Below are 20,163 nucleotides of genomic sequence, written 5' to 3' on the forward strand. Positions count from 1 at the left end.
GCAGTTGGATGCTTTTTTCAACTGCCCCTGAACTCATTCAATGTTACCCTATGTGACCATGTACACAGTCTCGTTTATTGCAATTTTTAGGCAGTTGCGTTTTACAGCGTTTCTTTGAAAGCAAAAAAATGGGTTCAGACGCAGAAGATTTCAACGTTTCAGACGCTAAACACGATTAAACGTGGCAAAACGGACATTTAAACGTGGGTTACTATCTGTTAAGTTTAATCATTTAGGAGCAGTTGTAAAAGCGTCTTGTGTACATGGAGCCTAAGGCAATCACTCTCAACCAGGGCTCCATGGAACCATAGTGTTCCTCCAGATGTAACTACGAGTTCTTTGAGCTATGTATGATGGACTCCCCATCTGATGGTGCTTCCATAGTTCTGGGTCCAGTGCCCCTTGGCAGAGCCAGCAGCATGGGGGAGTGGCATTTTCCCAATGACTCCCAATTTTTTTATAGCAGGACTTCCGAGACCTAAAAACTATTCTTAGGGCTTCTCTGGGGTAAAATAGTTGATCACTGAACAAGAGACTGTACATTTTGTGAATGGAGTGAAAAATGCAGACTTAGTATGAAGTAATCACTCTGACATCCTGCATGTAGTATCCGCTTTCTCCTATAAATCGCAAGCTGCTAGCCCAGAACAAGCATGAGTATAGCACATGTCCCAATAACTAATCTTGCTTCTGTTGTTGTCTGGGTTCCCAATGATGAAATGACTTGACCCTAAGCCTGGGTTCACACTGATGCCAATTTACGGCGTGTTTGATGCGTTCAGGAACACACGTATTTGCAGGTCATGTAAAAAGCATAGTATTCCATGGCTTGGGTTCACATCTATGCACTGCAAATTTGGTGTGAGAAAAAAAAAAGGGGTGGGGGTCCTGTGCGTGTTGACTGCAGGTGCAATGCAAATTCCGGAGGTGCAGTGCAAATTTTATCTTTATAGGATTCAATTGAACTTACAGTAAACTCGCAGCACACAGTTCACATTTCTGCAAATTGTTAACTGTCAGCCTCCTGAAATTTGCGGTAAATTCACACCTGTCTACCTCAAAACGCAAAAGGTAAATTCGCACCTTACACAGGACTAAAAAAAAAAATTGATCAAATTCGCAGTATTGTGAACCTAGGCTAAAAGTCAAATAAAATGATGATTACCATGTTATTCCATTAAGTTTGTTTTCTTAGACCCCTTTTACACTGAAGCAGTTTGCAGGTGTACTATTGCGCTAAAAACAGCGCCTGCAAACTGACCCTAAATAGCTGCTGTTGTTTCTCCAGTGTGAAAGCCTGAGGGCTTCACACTGGAGCGGTGCGCTAACAGGAAGGGAAAAAAAGTCCTGCTAGCCACATCTTTGGAGCGGTGAAGGAGCGGTGTGTATACCACTCCCGTCCACTGAAATCAATTGGACAGCGCAGCTATACCAACAACAATGTGCCTCTGCGGTTTTAACCCTTTCTCAGCCGATAGCGGGTGTAAAACTGCCCCGCTAGTGGCCGAATAGTGCTGCGAAATTAGCGGCGCTTTACCGCCACCGCACCTCCTGCTCCAGTGTGAAGGGGGCCTTACACATGAAGAAGGTGTGCTGGTGAAGACTATCTGGATGTGATGGAGCTGTCCTAGTCATCAAAAGACAGCTCAGATCACAGCCGTTCACCTACACATTGGCCACCCAGGTGTGTTTTCTGCAGCGCTGTTTAAGCCCCGGTTCACACTGATGTTATTTTTTGGTAAAACAACAATAAGTGTATATTAATTGGTTTAAAGAAAGTTATAGCATCTACTAATTATGGTATATATACTTTTTACAAAACGAATGGCGGTGATCAGTGACTTATAAAGGGACTGTAATAGTGCAGCGGGCAATCTGACACTAGCATCTCGAGGGACACTAATGCAGTAATCAGTACTAATAATATACACTGTCACTGTACTAATGACACTGGCTGTGAAGGGGTTAACATCTAGGGGCAATCAATGGGTTAACTGTGTGCCTAACAAATGTAATGTGTGATGTTTTCACTAAGCAATGTGCCATTTTTACGCTGAGCGAAAAAAAAACAGCACATCGCTGCTGTCAGTAGAGAGCTCTGTGTTGTTTACCAACACAGGGTTCTCTCCTGTCATTAGCTCCGCCAATCAGCGGGTCCCGGATGTGCTGCAGTTAACAGCAGCACAGCCGGGGTGGGAGGCCCACGCAACCCCTACCTGAAGACCTGGATCACATACACGTACTTCATCTGGCGCAGAGCGGCCGACATACCGCAGTATATATGAATGTGGCTGTCGGGCAAGTGCATAACAAGGGCGTTCAACTTTGGTCAGAGCTGCACAGTTTGTTATTTCTCTACAGACGCCCCTTATCTGCACAGGCTATTTTCTTAAATATGAACTAACCCTTAAAGGGGTTATAAACTCTCAGGCTCGGTTCACACCTATGCGAATTGAATGCTCGTTTATCCGCATCCAATTTGCATAGCAGGAGAATGTGACTGGCTCTCTATGGAGCCGGTTCACATATCTCTGCAGCGGGTCTGGTGCAGTGTGCAGGAAAAACGTGTGCCTTTTTGGTGCGTTTCAGGTCCAAATTCCGCCCAAAATTCAGGCTGAAATCGGACCTGAAACAGTGAACCAGCACGCACCAGACCCCTGCTGTGCAACGAATGCGGCAATAGTGTGAACCGAGACTCAAGGTTTTTCATCTTAATGCATTAAGGTGAAAAACTTTCTGTCATGCCACGTACACACGATCCGAAAATCGGACGACAGATCGTCCGACTTTTTTCGTTTAATAGTCGCAAGTAGAAATTGAATAGGTTACTAAAGTCACGAAAATTCTCGTACGACAGAAAAAAAAAAAAAAATCGGAAGTGATGTCATGTGTTGTAATGTATTTGTGTTGTATTTTCAGACGACAACTGTACTGACCAAACTAAAATTGTACGTGCATGTGCGATAAAATAATAATCGGATGAACTTAAATGATTGGCTGGTCCAGCCCTGTACCAACGATCCGATTATCGGACGATTCTTTCTCAGATGACATTTTTCGTACAATATTCGGATCGTGTGTACGTGGCATCACTCAGCATCCCTCCCCGTGCCCCCGTTATACTTGCCTGAGCCCGGTGTTTCCCACAAAGGGAACAAGCACACCAGCTCCGGACAGTATCTCGTATCCTGATTGGCTAGATTATTTGATTGACAGCAGCGGGAGCCAATAGCTGCACTGCTATCAAATAGACGCAGAAGCAAGACACGGGAGCGCTTCTCCGACGGGGCACTTGAAAAGAGGAGGAGCCAGGAGCACCGCAGAGGAACCCCACAAGAGGAGGATTGGGGCCACTGCACAGCAGAGGTAAGTATGACATGTTTGTTTTAAAAAAAAAAAAAACTGAACCTTTACAACCCTTTTAAGGCCTCATAAACAGCTAAACATACATTTCTGCGCCAGTTTCTGAAATGTAGTAAAAACACAGCAAACACGCAATGTGTTTGGAAGCCATTCAGTCTCAACGACTCACTAAACATAAAAAAAAAGTGCGTTTTGCAATGCATAAAACACACTAAAGTTCACTCAAAAAAAAAAAAAAAAGGTACAGGGGCTACATGTCGCACTAAAAAAGCGCAAAAACCATGGCACTACCACGTCGCTCAGGTGTGAATGTAGCCATAGGGAGCAGTGCGTTGATCTGTATTTCTGCACAGGTCAACACTGCGTTGTATGCAACAACATGTATGCATGCTAACATAACACGGATCAATGTGTGTAAAATGCAGGGCAAGTAAAGAAAAAAGGTTTGCTTTGTGATTTATTTTGTGACCCATAAAATGGGATCTCACAGGAAATCCTGCAAAATGCAGCACATTTTAACACACCGCGTGTTTAAACGTGTATAAAACGAATGGAAATGTATTCATTGTCTCTGCAATTTATTGCAAGTCAGTGTGAATGCAGTCTAATGCCGCGTACACACGATCGGAAATTCCGACAGGAAAAGTCTGATGTGAGCTTTTGGTCGGAAAAGACCGTGTGTATGCTCCATCTGAATTTTTCTGTTGGAATTTCCTCCAAGAAAAGATTGAGAGCTGGTTCTCAATTTTTCAGACTGGAAAAGTTCTTGTCGGAAATTCCGATCGTCTGTATGCAATTCCAACGCGCAAAAAAAAACATGCATGTTCTGAATCAATTTGACGCATGCTCAGAAGCATTGAACTTCATTTTTTTCGGCTCGTTGTAGTGTTGTATGTCACTGCGTTCTTGACAGGTGGAATTTGGTGTGACCATGTGGTGTATGCAACACATGTTTGAGTCGGAATTCCTTCGGAAAAAATCCACAGATTTCTTGTCAGAATTACCGATCCTTTAGCCTCCATTCATACTTGTGCGACTTGTAATGCGATGTGGACATCCAGTCGTAGCCCTTTTTTTTTTTTTAAACGCCACCTTTTCAAATTGGTGCGACTTAGAAATGGCGCCAGCACTACTTTGATGCAACTTCAGTCCAGAGAATCGTGCAACTTTGGAGACGCACTAATGTGAATTAGGAATGAGCTTGGGCGTGTTCGCACACTCCACGTGCAGAGCCCACCAGGAAGTCAGCCCGGCGCTGCGCTAATCACAGGCAGAGAGACATTTACGATGCTCGGCTGCAGAGATTAGGAAACGTCTCACTGCCTGTGATTAGCGCAGCTCAGTGCAGACTTCCTGGCAGGCTCTGCACGTGAAGTGTGCAAACACGCCAGAGCTCACCCCTAATGAGAATGATGCCTAAATGGAAGTCCAAAGCATTCCCACCACAAGGACAAGGCCATTGGCTTGATGTTCTCTGGTTTCAGTTCACACAGTAATGTGTGTAAAAAAATAAAAGTCACATTTTTTCTCAGCTGATCTGAACTAGAACATTCCCAAACATGTTGCAGCTCACAGAAGTTTGAGAAAGGGTGAAAAAAAGCAAGCATTGCAATGTTTTTCACAAGATAGGGCTGGGCACGTTCACATCGTGGTGAGGACGAGCCCAGACTGTGAGGTCATATTCTCACTGGTGAAAGGGGGTGGATAGTTTGCTGCGTTCAGACGCAACACCTCAGACGCAGCAACGGCCGCATACAAACTGCACTATTACCTGCACCCAGTTCTGGGCAGGAAGGCTGACCCTGGGCTAGGGTTGCCACCTCATCCCGGTAAACCTGAACACACATTCATTACACCGATTATGGCGGTAAATAAACTCACGTGGTGCCTTATCTGCATTAAATTAGCCTCAGGACCTGTGTAATTCATAGGTGTTCATGTTTAAATTGATGAGGTGGCAACCCTACCCTGGGCACACGCGTAGGGTTGCCACCTCATCCCTTTAAAACCTAAAACATATTAATTACACAGGTTCTCTGGCTGATTAAGGTGCTAAATAAACTCACTTGGTGCCTAAGGGCTCTTTCACACGGAGCGGACCGTTTCTGGGTCCGCTCCGTGTGTCTGCCAAAGCTCAGCTGGGATCCCCGCTGAGCTGTCGGCGGATAGGGCGGTCCCCGCACACAGTGCAGAGACCGCCCTGTCTCTGCTCCGCTCTCCCCTATGGGGGATTGGATGCAGACGGACCGTCTGTCCGTCTGCATCCGATCCGTTCCGCCGAACGGAAGAAAAATAGGGTTTCTTCCGTTCGGAAAAGCGGATCCCGACTGACGCGGACGCTAGCGGATGCTCCATCCGCTAACGGACGCGATCCCATAGGGATTCATTACAAGTCCGTTAACGGACTTGTAATGAGCGGACGAACGGTCCGCTAGTGTGAAAGGACCCTTATCGACATTAAATTAGCCCCAGAACCTGTGTAATTACTATGTGTTCGGGTTTAAAGGGATGAGGTGGTAACCCTACACACGAGGTCTGTGTCCGGGTCAGTCAGGGGCTCTGGTCACACGTAATTGCTCAGACGAGGGGCCCACATGTGAACAGCGATAGTTCACAGTACAGCAGGGAAGGGTTGAAGCCTCTGTGAGGTTTTGTAGGAGTTTAGTTGAAGTAACTTTTACTTCCTGTCCCAGAAAGACTCCACAGGAAGTAAGAAGAAATCCCCAATTGATTGTCACCAGAACAGATCCCTCCATTGAGGAATCAACTCGTGTTCTTGTGACAAGTGTAAAACTTCGGACTTCCCCTCGCTCCCTGGTGACATTAGAAGGAAACTCTCTGAAGTTTGGGGACTCAGATTTGTCAGTTGTTGCCGGGCGGAAGTCACCCCTCCTCCTCCAGGGGACAATGGCAACATTTTGGATCTCCCTTCACTTCCTGTCTGGTGACAACAGTGACCAGGACAGATGAAGGTGTACACCTCCCCAGTGCAGACACAGACAGCAATACAGGGTGTCACAACTAATAGAAAGTTGTGTGGAGAGCCCCTTAAAGGAACACAGGTATGAGGACAGGAAGTGGGTCCAAGGAAAGAAGGATTTTCCTGAAGCACACCTCCAGCACCAGGGATGTCTGCTCATATAACATGCTGGGACTTCGACTTCCACAGCAGCCATGGTACAAGCTGCACCCTCTGCCTCCCCCCATGGTTACCATAGTAACAAGGGCCCACCCTGGTAACAAGTAGGGGCCCCTAGTGACAGACCTGTCTGCTGCTCCCTCTCAGCCATCTTCCTGCAGCCGGGAACTTCTCACCTTTCACCTTTCACCCCTGTCCTCACACCGACACGCCCCCCTTTCCTCGCTCACGTGTTCTAGTCAAAAAGAAACCCCCCTTCTCTGTCCCTCTCATAAACAGCCCATCCTTAAAACCCTCTTCTGTGTTCGATCACCCCTCGACCCCCCTCACAATGCCCTCTCCCCTCAATCCATGGCATTGCCAACATCAAACATGGCGCCTGTGCCAGCCGCCTGCCATTCTAGATGAGGGCAAACCCTAAAATGCAGTGTCAAAAGTTGTCTGATAACTGTTAGTCAGTCCCCGCGTGATAAAATATTGCTGTTTTTTTAAATAATAATAAACAAAGACGAAATAAATTCTCCCGGTGCTATATTTGCCACTAGTAAAGATGGCGGCTGCAACGGGCGCCACGTTTGTTACTGGAAATGTGTCGTAGTGTCATATTTGCAAACATTCCATGGTTCAGGTGGAATGTACATAACAGCGCCTCGAGTTAATGATTAACCCTCCCCGGGTAGGAGAAACCTCGAAATGGGCATGCCCAGTTTAAAAATGGCCCCTGCGCCCCACCCTGGTCACTATGGGCAATACCAGTTGTGTACTGGAGATCAGCAATGAAGTTTCCTTGTACCCTTGTCACCCTGTCCTTGTGAGTGACAGATCACACGGGGACTTTGTACCGGGACCGGAGCACGGCTCTTCGCTTCAGTCATGTTGGCTTTTATAGCGAGGAGTATGGTGAGTGACACCGTGTGTGTGTGTGAGAGAGAGATCAGAGGGGCCCCCACATTACGTCTGTACCCCATATATCCCATGTACACTATATGTACTCTCTATATATATCCCATGTACACTATATGTACTCTCTATATATCCCATGTACACTATATGTACTCTATATATATATATATATTTTTATATATATATATATATATATATATATATATATATATCCCATGTACACTATATGTACTCTCTATATATCCCATGTACACTATATGTACTATATATATATATATATATATATCTATCCCATGTACTCTATATGTACTCTCTATATATCCCATGTACACTATATGTACTCTATATATATCCCATGTACTCTCTATATATAGATATGTATTCCATGTACACTATATGTACTCCTATATATATATCCCATATACTCTCTATATATAGATATGTATCCCATGTACACTATATGTACTCCTATATATATCCCATGTACTATATATATATATATATATATATATATATATATATATATTCCATGTACACTATATGTACTCTATATATATCCCATGTACTCTATATATATATATATATATATCCCATGTACACTATATGTACTCTATATATATCCCATGTACTCTCTATATATAGATATGTATTCCATGTACACTATATCCCATGTACAGTATATACACTCCATATATGCCCCATATACACTATATATATTCCATGTACACTATATATACCACATACACACTATATTTACTCCATATATATTCCATGTACAATATATATATATATATATATATATATATATATATATAGTCTATATACTCCATATATATTCCATGTACACTATATATGTTCTATATATTCCACATATACATTCCATGTACTATATATATATATATATATATATATATATATATATATATATATATATATATATATATACATTCTATACAGTATTTACACACACACACTATCTATTTATATAACTTATATACACTATAAATTCCATATATCCTATAGCTGGGGGATACAACATCTCAATGTATGCAGCACTTCTAGTGCTTTTGTACTTTATCATTCATAATATATTTATAGTATATACTTTATGTATATATTTTTAGTGTATTCTTTGTGTGTGTGTATATTGTATATATTTTTTTTGTTTATGTACAAAAATCTTGACTATTATGAAAGGAGCACTGGCATTTCTATATGCTTTTAGTATATGATCCTTTATATTTGATTGCACATTCTGGTGTTGCGCAGGTAGCACAGTCCTGTATACTGGTGGTAGTTTGCACTTTGCATCCTCTTTATTGGTCATGTAGTAGATTCTATATGTGTGTGAAAACCTTGCTTTTTACCTTGTGCCAGTGTCTCTGGAGTAAGGGCCAGTTCACACCACATGCAGTTCAGTGCATTTTTATTCTGCATCAAAAACGCATGGAAAGTGGGTTATACTTGAGCTGCCTAAAAACCCCATTGGGGAAAATTTCTCTGATGAGTGGCTTATACAGTTTCCAATGGCATAGTCCACACCAGTGCAGTCAGTTCCAGGGCTTTTCAGTTCCCCAAAAAAGTAGAACATGCTGCATTTTTCCTGCACTGGACTGTATTGGAAGTTTTGAACGCATCAAAAACACACATTTAGAAATGCACCTGAAACAGCACTGGAGTGTGTGTGTTTTTGTGTAGTGACCTCACTTTAGTATCCAATTTGGAATGGTGTGAACCCAGCCTGACCTGAACTTGTTTTTGCATGGTTGCTGTGTGATGATTTGTGTATACAGTGACATTGTAGCAATGTTTTTGGAGTTCACCAGCTTTTTGCTGGCAGTGGGGCTGTGCCCGCTCTGCATGGGTTAGCTGCTCATTTTTGTCTAGGCCGGGGATTGGAGAACAGAGAGAGAGATCTAATATAGCGAAGGCATTGCGTTTCTGTGTGGAGTGAGAAACGGGCACAGAAACGATTACCCAGGTGGGGGACAGAAGTGGACCACTGGAGGAATTCACAAGGACAGTGTACCCCCTTTTTTAACCACTTCCATACCGGGCCTATTCTGGCACTTCTCTCCTTCATGTAAAAATCATAATTTTTTTGCTAGAAAATTATACAGAACCCCCAAACTATATATATATATATATATATATATATATATATATATATATATATATATATATATATATATATATATATATATATATATATATATATATATATATATATATATATATATATATATATATATATATATATATATATATATATATATCCTAGAAGCACAGTGAAGTATATTATTAGGAAGTAAAAGGTATTTGGTACAACTCAGACCCTCCCTGGATTAGGACATTGCTCCAAACTGTATAAAAGAGCCAGGAGGAAACTGGTCAGAGAGGCTGGCAAGAGGCCAATAGCAACTCTGATGCAGTTGCAGGAATGTAGAATGACTTGAAGACTGCAGTCCACAATCGGCCGCCATCAAATTTAACTGAGCAGCTCTGAAAAGAAGAGTGGGCAAATATCGCAAAGTCTAGATGTGCAAAGATATATTCCAACAGACTTAAAGCGGGGGTTCACCCTATCGACAGGGAAAAAAAATTTTTTTTTTCTTTTACCTTTAAATCAGGCACTGTAGCGCGAGCTACAGTATGCCTGTCCCGAATTTTTTCCCCCCATACTCACCTTGTAGTCGTCCATCGAAGATACCGGGGAATGGGCGTGCCTCTGGAGACGGAGGATGATTGACGGCCGGCTCTGGCGCGTCACGCTTCTCCGGAAATAGCCGAAATAGGCTTGGTCTTCACGACGCGTGCGCATAGCCTGTGCGCACGCGCCGTGAAGAGCCGAGACCTACTCCGGCTGTCTTCGGGGAGAGTGACGTGCCAGGGCCGGCCGTCAATCATCCTCCCTCTCCATAGGCACGCCCATTCCCCGCGGGAGCCGAAATCTACGATGGACGACTACGAGGTGAGTACGGGGTTAAAAAAATCGGGACAGGCATACTGTAGCTCGCGCTACAATGCCTGTCTCGATGGTAACATCATGTGGGTCAGGGTGAACTACCGCTTTAAGGCTGTAATGTGGTTTAACAAAATACTGACATTTGATACTTTTTCCAACTCGATAATTCTGTTTTTTTTTTTTCTGACATGTTGGTGTTATATCTTTCACTTGAATGTTATAAGTTGCACTGAGTAAATACAGCTGGATAAAACAAAAACTGTGTCTGTTGTCATTGCAGGCTGCAAACAACAAAATGTGATTATTTTCTATACCCACTGTATACTTACCTAATCCTCTGATCCTCCCTGCACTGTTGCACAAGACTGGTCCCTGTGGCTCCTGCCCCCCACAGTCTAGTGGTCTGTGCGATGGACTGTTCCCAACGTCATCATACCCATAGACCTGCTCTGGATGTGAGGTTGTCAGGAACGGTCCACCCGCTGGATCGTGGGGGAGTGCCATTTGTTGGTGGAGTGGAGGACCAGATGAGTGTAAGCTTTCTGGTCACCCCTGCACAAAACGAGCAGTTGACCATTGCCCCACTGCATGGGGGAAAAAATGTTTTCACCCCGAGTTGGGCTTTAAAGTAGAACTAAAGGCAAAACTGTTTTTATGAGCTCAGTTGGAGTAAGGGCTTGTTCATATGCTTAGCAGTCTTTTCCTCCCCTCTGAAAAGTGATCCATGGTGGATTACATTTCAGAGGTGTTTGACAGGCAGTGTGGAGGCGATAGGTCTTCCTCCTCACTGCCTGATTTAATGCTGTAAATGGCACACACCACCTCGCCACGATTGCATGCATTAGGCCGTGTACACACGACCGGTTTCCTCGGCAGAATTCAGCAAGAAACTCGATGGGAGACGTATTCTGTCGAGAAAATCGGTCGTGTGTACACTTTTCGCCGAGAAACCCGTCAAGGAACTCGTCGAGCCAAATAGAGAGCATGTTCTCTATTTCCTCGTTGGGCAATGGGAAAATTTGGCTCGCCGAGATCCTTGGCGGTTTCACAAGGAACTCCACGAGCAAAACAATGTGTTTTGCCCGTCGAGTTTCTCGGACGTGTGTACGGGGCCTTACACATGGTTTACTTTCAAGATGGCCCCATAGACTTGCACGGGTCATGTTTGACGCCAGTAACGCCCATTGAATGAGACACAATGTTTAATTTTTGCCGTGGCTACAACATGTGTACATGGTTCTTTTAGGTTCTGGATAAAGCGTGGATGGGTTAGAATCCCGGTCAGGTTTTTTTATTGCTATCTGTGGCTCAGTTTGATAGCTTTTCTTTTCACATTCTCTCACGTTGACAACAGTTTTATTAGACCTGGAGTGCGAAAAAATCCCCAATAGGGACTCGGCAAGAAAAGGTGATTGAAGCACTTCTCATAGGAAGCATTACTAGAGAGTGGGGAAGACCACAAAACCCCACAAACACAATTCCTCTCTATACAGACGATACCTTCAAGTTCACTCAGAATTAAACAACGCTTCTGCATTTTCGGGCCTTCTTTATGTTTTTCATGTGTTTTTATGCAGTCTATGGGGCCAAAAATGCCTCACCAAAAGAATACTGTACCTTTTGGACTTAAAAGCATTAGCCCCTAGGTTCACACTGATGCAATGTGGGAACTGGCGCAATTACAGCGCTGGTTTCCGCATCGCATCTCTCCCGCAGGCAGTTCACACTGCCTTCTGGAAACCGCTGCGGGTGTCAATACAAGGTAATGACACCCCCAGATCGGTTCACAGATCGCAGTGTGAACTGTGAACTCGCACAGGAATCAGATCGCATAGGTCAGAACACCCATGCAATTTGATTTTAGTGCGGGGGAAAAAAGTCCCCTGGCTGAACTTGCATCTCACAGACATCGCATGTGATCGGCACCTGCAGTGCGGGTACGAATCGCATGCAATGTCTAAGATCGCGCTAGTGTGAACCTGGGCTAAAAGTGCATCTCCAGGCCAATTTTTATTTTTATTTTTTTGAAGATGGTGTGGAAAGATTAGAACCTCTGTCAGGTATTCTTTTGCAATCTGGAGCAATATGTGCGGCACGTTTGCACGCAAACGTTACAGACATCAGCCCGCTCATTTGAATGAGCTGCTGTACCTGTGAGAAATGCAGTGAAAGAAAAATGTTTTCCTTTTTTTTTTTTTAAGTCACATGGTGCCACAGAATAATGGCACCCCCCACCGAGTCTGCTAAAGAGCAGCGCATTTTGCCTGTTGGTCAGGAACGCACACGATTTTGTGAGTGTTTCTGCCCCGCACATGGATGAACTTCGCCTTTGTGAGATTTTCTCTCATGTTCGGTCACAGTGACATTGGTCTTTGCCAGACAACAAGAAAACACTACTGAAGCACTCCTCACAGGGGGCTCAATTCACAAAGAGTTACTTTCCTCTTTGAGATAAAATGAAATAACTCATCGCTTTTTTTCAAACTTTTTTTGCAAACCACAAAAAAACACTACTTAAATAAAGCATGAGTTATATCATCAAAATGTGAGGTATTTTACTCGTGAAACCATGAGGTATTTTATTTCATGACACAATATCCACCCTGCAGGTGACTGGAATATCAGTCAAAGGGAAGCTCCTTTCACAGGACACAAGTGGCGTATCAAAAACACCCACTTTCAGTTAAGTAAATACAAAATATCTTTATAATTGTAAAATATTGTATGAAAATGGTATCAAAAATCACATACATATAAGAATACACTTCTCCCACCAAATAAAAAATGACAACGTTGTCATTGGGAAGATTTGCCTTCACTTCTGTCACATAGCCAAAACAGGAAGTGAGAGAAAATCCCTACAAATTAGAAGAATCCCTTGGGGACCCCCAGGTCACCTAAACTAGTGTCCCCATTGGAAGATTTTTTCCTCTATTACTTTTCTGAGGACAACCCGAAATTTGGGATTCTCTTTCGCATTCAATGACAATGGTAAAGAGGAGGGTCACAGAAGGCAATAAAAACCTGACAGGGGGTCTGATCTATGTTAAGCCTTTAGTTATACTTTAAAGCGGTGTCCCCCCAAATTAAAAGTCAGCAGCTGCACATACTGTAGCTGCTGACTTTTAATATAAGGACACTTGCCTGTCCTGGAATCCAGCGATGTCAGCACCCCCGCCAGTGTTTCTGTCAGGTGCTGCTGCCACTGCCATTGCCGGTAAGGGAACCCGGCAGTAAAGCATTGCGGTTTCGTAGCTGAGTCCCTACTGCATATTCGCGAAGCACGCTGCGCTCTCTTACTGGCCCGGCAACAGGGGAAGGAGGAGGGGGCGAACTTATGATGTACCTCGCCGCGGCGAGGTGTGACGGAAGTGGGGACAGGGTACCAGTCAAAAACAATCAGACAAGCGGAAGTTCAACTTTTGGGTGGAACTCCGCTTTAAGCAAATCGGCCCCACTGATTCCATATTTAGGCTTCTATGCGTTAATGCTGAGAAACTCATCCAAAAAGGTAGAGAATCCTCCAAATTGGCGATTATATTTTTACATTCCTTAAGGTTGCTTTCACACTGAAAGCGCCGGCCGTTATCGGTAAAGCGCAGCTTGTTTTAGCGGCGCTTTACCGATCTTTAAGCGTCACTTTTGTGCCGCTTTTCAGCCGCTAGTGGGGAGCTTTTAAAGCGGAGGTCCACACAAAAAGTGAACCTCCGCTTTTCGCAACCCTACCCCCCTCCGGTGTTACGTTTGGCACCTGTCAGGGGGAGGGGGGTGCAGATACCTGTATAATACAGGTATTTGCACCCACTTGCGGGCATAGACTCCCCTGCCCCCCCCCGCTTCTGTCTTCTGGGAAACACACAGGTCCCAGAAGACAGCGGGGACCAGTGAGGACGTGCAGCGCAATTCGCGCATGCGCAGTAGGGAACCGGAAAGTGAAGCCGCAACACTTAACTTCCTGGTTCCCTCACCAAGGATGGCGGTGGGGACAGCAAAGAGCCGAGTGATTGCTCGGCTTCGGCTGCCGACATCGCAGGCACCCTGGACAGGTAAGTGTCCATTTATTAAAAGTCAGCAGCTGCTGGCTTTTAATATTTTTAGGAGGACCTACGCTTTACCCCAAAGAAGGGGTTAAAAACTCCCATGTTGCGGCTCTTCCACAGCGCTTTTCTGGTGTTGGCCATTCATTGCGATGGGCAGGGGCATTTTTTGTATATAGCACTCCCAAAACACCCCAAAGATGCTGCTTGCAGGACTTTTTCTAACATCCCGCAAGCGCATCGCCCGGGTGTGCAAGCACCCATTGCAGAGAATAGGAGGCAGATTTCGGGCGCTATTTCTAACAGTAAAACACCTGGAAACTGCCTCAGTGTGAAAGGGGTCTAAGTACCTTATTTATTTCCCTTAGTGAATTGACTTTTCCACCATTTTATGAATTTTCTACCTCGTGTATCTGGTTTCTGAGGTAAATAACTTGACATTTTCAGCATCTTATGAGATAATTGAAGAAAATGTATCAGGTGGTCCAATTCTCTCATGAGATATTCTTTAGGCTGCTTTACCATAGTTATTGCGGAGGTATTTGCCCACTAGTGGGGTGCTTTGCAAAAAAAAGGGTTAAAACCACCCGCAAATCGCCGCTACAGCAGCGCTTTGCCGGCGGTTCGGCCGCGCTGCCCTTTAATTGAAATGGGCAGGAGTGGTGTATACACCGCTCCAAAGATGCTGCTTGCAGGAGTTTTTTTTAACGTCCTGCCAGCGCATCCAGGGATCCAGCGTGTTCCTTACCCGAGCCAGCTTTTCGGACATCTTTCAGTCCAGGCGCTGGCATGTTTACTTTGGGAAGCTGGCTGTGACTGCTTGCGGCTTCAAAGCAAGCTTCCCTCTGCGCATGCGTGAGCCGTGCTGTGCTTTGTGTAACTATAGTAGACATGCCATGACCACTTTGCATTCTGATTTAAACCCCCAAATCTAGTCACTCATAAAGTAAAATTAATTTGTCATTTGGAACGATTACAATAAAACGGCTTCATTGTATTGCTCTGACATGTCCTGTTTGATATAGAAGGGTCAGCTGAGTGTGATGAAGTTGGTGTCATTGAATAAGACGAGTTTGATGTCCTTGAACATGACCGCTGGGCACATATGTTCACTCCTGTCACGGCTCTGTCTTGCCTTTGCAGAATAGCAGAGATGTTTGCAGTGTATTGTGTTACAGATGGGCCGTGTGACTTGTAGCCGGCTGTGATTGTAGAAGACACAGGGAACACACTACATCCTCTGGATTTTGTTTTTAAGACGGAAACATTTGTCATTCTACAACACTGAGGCTGTATCCACACCTGAGTGGCGTGTCTTTGGTAATTTTTCAGGCTTTTTTTTATTTATTTAAAAAAAAAAAAAAAAAAAAACATTTTTCAGACACTCTTTTAAGAACATTTCAATAGGTAAATAGTGCTGTGCTGGGCCTTTTGTGGATAGGTTTTCAGCGTGTTAGTAAACTAGTCGGCTGGCGTGAAAAGGAGCCTTAGCATGAAGGCCTCAAATAACGTTATAAAAACACCAGTAGCTTTGTAGTGAGTTTTTCAAAATTTTTTCAGCGTTTTTTCAATAGCGTTTTTTGCGTTTATTAGTGTTTTACCGCGTTAGCGTTTTTTTGGTTGAAGACATTTTTTTTTTTTTTTTTTTTTTTTTACAGCTGAAAAACGTCTCTCAGAACCCACTAGTTTTTTTTTTTTTGTTTTTTTTTACTGCTCAAAAACAAAACTGCTGATAACAGCCTATGTGTGCATGGACACATAGGATAACATGAAAGTTTATTGACTGTAGAAAAAAACGTCTACTGCCAAAAACAGCTGCTGTAAAAACGTCCAAAATTGTCCAGTGTGTATGAGGCCTAAGCTCCAAAATGCTGAAGGGGGAAAAACAATCAATGATTCTCTATGGAGATGGGTCACATTTCCACTCCAAATTCTGGAGCTTTTTTTTTTGCTCAAATCGGGCAGATTTGGGCGTTTTTGGTGCGTTTTTATTCGCACAGGAGTGAATGGAAATGCGTGTTTTTGCATGATTTTTTTTCTCAAATTAAAAATGGTAATAATATATGAATAAATAAATGTAAAATAAATGCACAACTAATAATCATTATTAATAAGTCAAATACATTTTATAATAATATGTAATAATACAATAATGCATTAATAAATAATAATTAACCTTAAAAAAATTAAATACATTTATTATTAATAATAAAAGAACAATAAACACCCAAACTCGAACAAAAACAACATTATTATTATTATTATTATATAATTTTCCTCTTAGGGCCCTTTCACACGTGCGGACCGTATGTCTGCATTTTCATCCATCCGTTTGCGGATGAAAACGGGACATACATTGGTCCCTATGTGATTGCGGGTGTCAGCGGATGACTATCCGCTGACACCCGTAATCGTCCGCCTCCGCAAAGATCTGCAATCGCGGACGGAAGAAAATCCTATTTTTCTTACGTCTGTAGATCGGATGAACACGGACGTGTTCATCCGATCCCCCCATAGGGGAGAGCGGAGAAAAGACAGGGCGGTCCCTGCACAGTGTGCGGGGACCACCCTGTCCGCTGCCAGCTCAGCAGGGATTTTACAGATGATCCCCGCTGAGCTTTTGCGGACACACGGAGCGGATCACTACTGATCCACCCCGTGTAAAAGGGCCCTTTCACATGGGGCGGATCAGTAATGATCCGCCTCCGTGTGTCCGTAAACTCAGCGGGGATCGCTCCGTAAAATCCCTGCTCAGCCGTCGGCTGACAGGGCGGTCCCCGCACACTGTGCAGGGACCGCCCTGTCTTTTCTCCGCTCTCCCCTATGGGACCATGTGTCCGTGTTCATCCAATCCGATCCGTCAGACGGAAGAAAAAATAGGATTTTCTTCCGTCCGCAAAATCGGATCATTGCGGAGGCGGACGATTTCGGGGTGTCAGCGGATGGTCATCCGCTGACACCCGCAATTACATAGGGACCAATGTATGTCCCGTTTTCATCCGCAAACGGATGGATGAAAATGCGGACATACGGTCCGCACGTCTGAAAGGGGCCTTAGATTGTAAGCTCTAGGAAGCAGGGCCCTCTGATTCCTACTTTGTTAAAGGGTATTGTATTTGTACCGTCTACCCTAAAGTTGTAAAGCGCTATGTAAACTGTTGGCGCTTTATAAATCCTGTATTATAATAATAAAATATATTTTGTGTTAGGGTGTTTAGTTATTTATTTAAGGGGTAAGGGTTAAAGTTGAAGGTTAATTATTTATTTGTTGTTACTTGGTATTAATGTAATTAATTTATTGTGTATTTATTTTACATTTATTCATTTATTATTATATAATAAATAAATTAAAAATAAATAAAATAATAATACTGCTAACCCCAACTCCTAATCCTAACCCGAAACCTAAACTGAACTCATACCCTTTACCCTAATGAAAAACATTATAATAAATGATAATAATAAAAGAAGAAATCAAAAATAATGTAAAAGCTAAAAAATCTGAAATACCTATCAAATGATGCAATAGATAATTTTCTCTATTGGCTAATAAAAAAAAAAAAAAACTCCAATGCCCAAAAATGCTGCATACAAATGCGCAAATCGCGCTAAAACGTGGCAAAAACGCTACGCTGAGGTGTGTATGCAGCCTAAGACTTCTTTCACACTGGAGGCGTTCAGGTGCTTTAGCGCTAAAAATAGCACACGTAAAGCGCCTGAAAAAAGCCTCCGCTGCAATCCTAGTGTGAAAGCCTGAGTGCTTTCACACTGGGGCGCTACGCTGGCAGGGCGTCCAAAAAATTCCTGCCAGGAAGCTTCTTTGCTGCGCTTTAGGAGTGGTGTATACGCCACTCCTAAAGCACCCCTGCCTATTGCGCCGTTGACCCTTTTTTAGCCGATGGAGGTGGTTAAAAGCGGCCCGCCAGTGGCCGAAAATCATCGCAAAAACAACGGTAAAGCGCCGGAAAAAAATAGCGGCGTTATTGTTATAAAATAGCAGCGCTTTACCGCCAACGCCCAGGCGCTTTCAGTGTGACAGTGCTCTAAGGGTCTGGATGACAATTAATGGCTTCTATCGCACTTGCTGCACTTGTTTCTGTATCTTGTGACCTTCTTATCCAGCGGTTATGAGAGATTAACCACTGGTGGAGGAATGTACCAAGAAGAGGGAAATAAGTCCAACGGTCTAGGAGAGAACTGGGTCAAAGTTTCATTCTTTATTATTGTTGCTACACACAACAAACACATTGTATTGCAGCAGGAACAGAACATGCCTTGTGTTAAAGGGGTTGTAAAGGAACATTTCCCCCCCCCCCTAAATAGCTTCCTTTACCTTAGTGCAGTCCTCCTTCACTTACCTCATCCTTCCATTTTGCTTTTAAATGTCCTTATTTCCTGTTCTTCTGTCTGTAACTTCACACAGTAATGCAAGGCTTTCTTCCTGGTGTGAAGAAAGCCTCTTGAGGGGATAGGGGGCGAGCAGGAGTGTCAGGACGCCTACTAACACACAGCTCCTTTCTCTATCTGCAAAGTAGAGAGTGTCCTGACACTCCTGCTCGCCCCCTCAAGAGGTTTTCTCCACACCAGGAAGAAAGCCTCGCATTACGGTGTGTAGTTACAGACAGAAGAACAGGAAGTGAGGATTTCTCAGAAGAAATAAGGAAATTTAAAAGCAAAATGGAAGGATGAGGTAAGTGAAGGAGGGACTGCACTAAGGTAAAGGAAGCTATTTAGGGGGGAAAAAATGTTCCTTTACAACCCCTTTAAGAGGAATGTATGTTTTTTTTTTTTTCCCAATGAGTTTTAGATATATATACACAATGAAGGGATCTGTTTGATCTCAATAATTCTATTAATATAAATGAGTATGTATTATTTGAAGAGGTAATGAGGCCGTCATTCCGGCACATGCAAACGGGCAGGGGAATTTTATTGCAGAAGAAGCATTACATGAAATAAAAGCCTGCCTGTGTTCCGTCAGAATCGGCGACCCGATTTGGTTAACGGAAGTTACGTTCCGTCAGCTGCGCATGCGTACGCCCGCCAGCAGGTTGCCTAATCTGACCAAACACTCTAGTCAGAAGAAGACAGCGGACATCTTGGTACACCCAGCTATGTCTTTACTTTAACAGCCATTTTAGCAATAAAGTGAGCGTATATACATAAATATAGTATGTTGACATCAGTGATGGTTATTTCATGGTACATTTTGAAAGCCTAAAGGTTTAGCGCTGTTCAGTGTGGGATGTACCAACATGGCCTTCGCCACCTTCCTACTGCTGGTGTCCAGCTTCTTTCAAATTGGAACATCAAAACAGCATCACAGATGTCAATATACTATATTTATTTATTTATATACGCTCACTTTATTGCTAAAATGTATTGCTCTTAAATTCAATACATAGCTGGGTGTACTAAGATGTCTGCTGCCTCCTCCTTCTGACTACAGTGTTCTGTCAGGTTAGGTAACCTGCTAGTGGGTGTATGCATGCGCAGGTGAGGGAATGTCTCTTTCAATACCTAATCTGATGGGTCGCCAAATCTGACGGAACAGTTGCTCATTGTTTCAGTGGAACTTCAGTTCCGCTTTAAGACCCCTTTCACACTGGCCGTTTTTCAGGCACTTTAGCGTTAAAGCGCCTGAAAGAAACTGCATCTGCAATCCCAATGTGAAAACCCGAGTGCTTTCACACTCAGGCGCTGGCAGGGCGTCAAAAAAAGTCCTGCAAGCAGCTTCTTTGCAGCGCTTTAGTATT

The 20,163-nt window shown here is 43.6% G+C and overlaps 2 protein-coding genes across 4 annotated transcripts in view; one reads left to right on the top strand and one right to left on the bottom strand.

The window, feature by feature from the left end:
* Window positions 1-6,736, bottom strand: part of PTPA (protein phosphatase 2 phosphatase activator) — a 169,575-nt gene extending 162,839 nt beyond the window's left edge. Inside the window, exon 1 of the mRNA XM_040324686.1 lies at window positions 6,629-6,736. Within this exon, the coding sequence (XP_040180620.1) occupies window positions 6,629-6,653 (25 nt within the window). The 5' untranslated portion in view covers window positions 6,654-6,736. The remainder of the gene's footprint in view (window positions 1-6,628) is intronic.
* The window catches only part of CRAT (carnitine O-acetyltransferase), a 65,227-nt gene that overhangs the window by 1,110 nt on the left and 43,954 nt on the right, over window positions 1-20,163 (top strand). For 2 of the 3 annotated variants that reach the window (XM_040324683.1, XM_040324682.1), the window contains exon 1: window positions 7,116-7,402. The exons of the other annotated variant lie outside the window; for it this stretch is intronic. Coding sequence is in view for 1 of the 2 variants with exons in the window: in XM_040324682.1 (XP_040180616.1) it covers window positions 7,376-7,402 (27 nt within the window). In the remaining variant the exon portion in view is untranslated. Of the gene's footprint in view, window positions 1-7,115; window positions 7,403-20,163 lie in introns of those variants that run through there. 3 annotated transcript variants of the gene reach the window in all.

Source organism: Rana temporaria, chromosome 9 (genome assembly GCF_905171775.1).
Source record: "Rana temporaria chromosome 9, aRanTem1.1, whole genome shotgun sequence".
In the NCBI taxonomy this organism is placed as follows: Eukaryota; Metazoa; Chordata; class Amphibia; order Anura; family Ranidae; genus Rana; species Rana temporaria.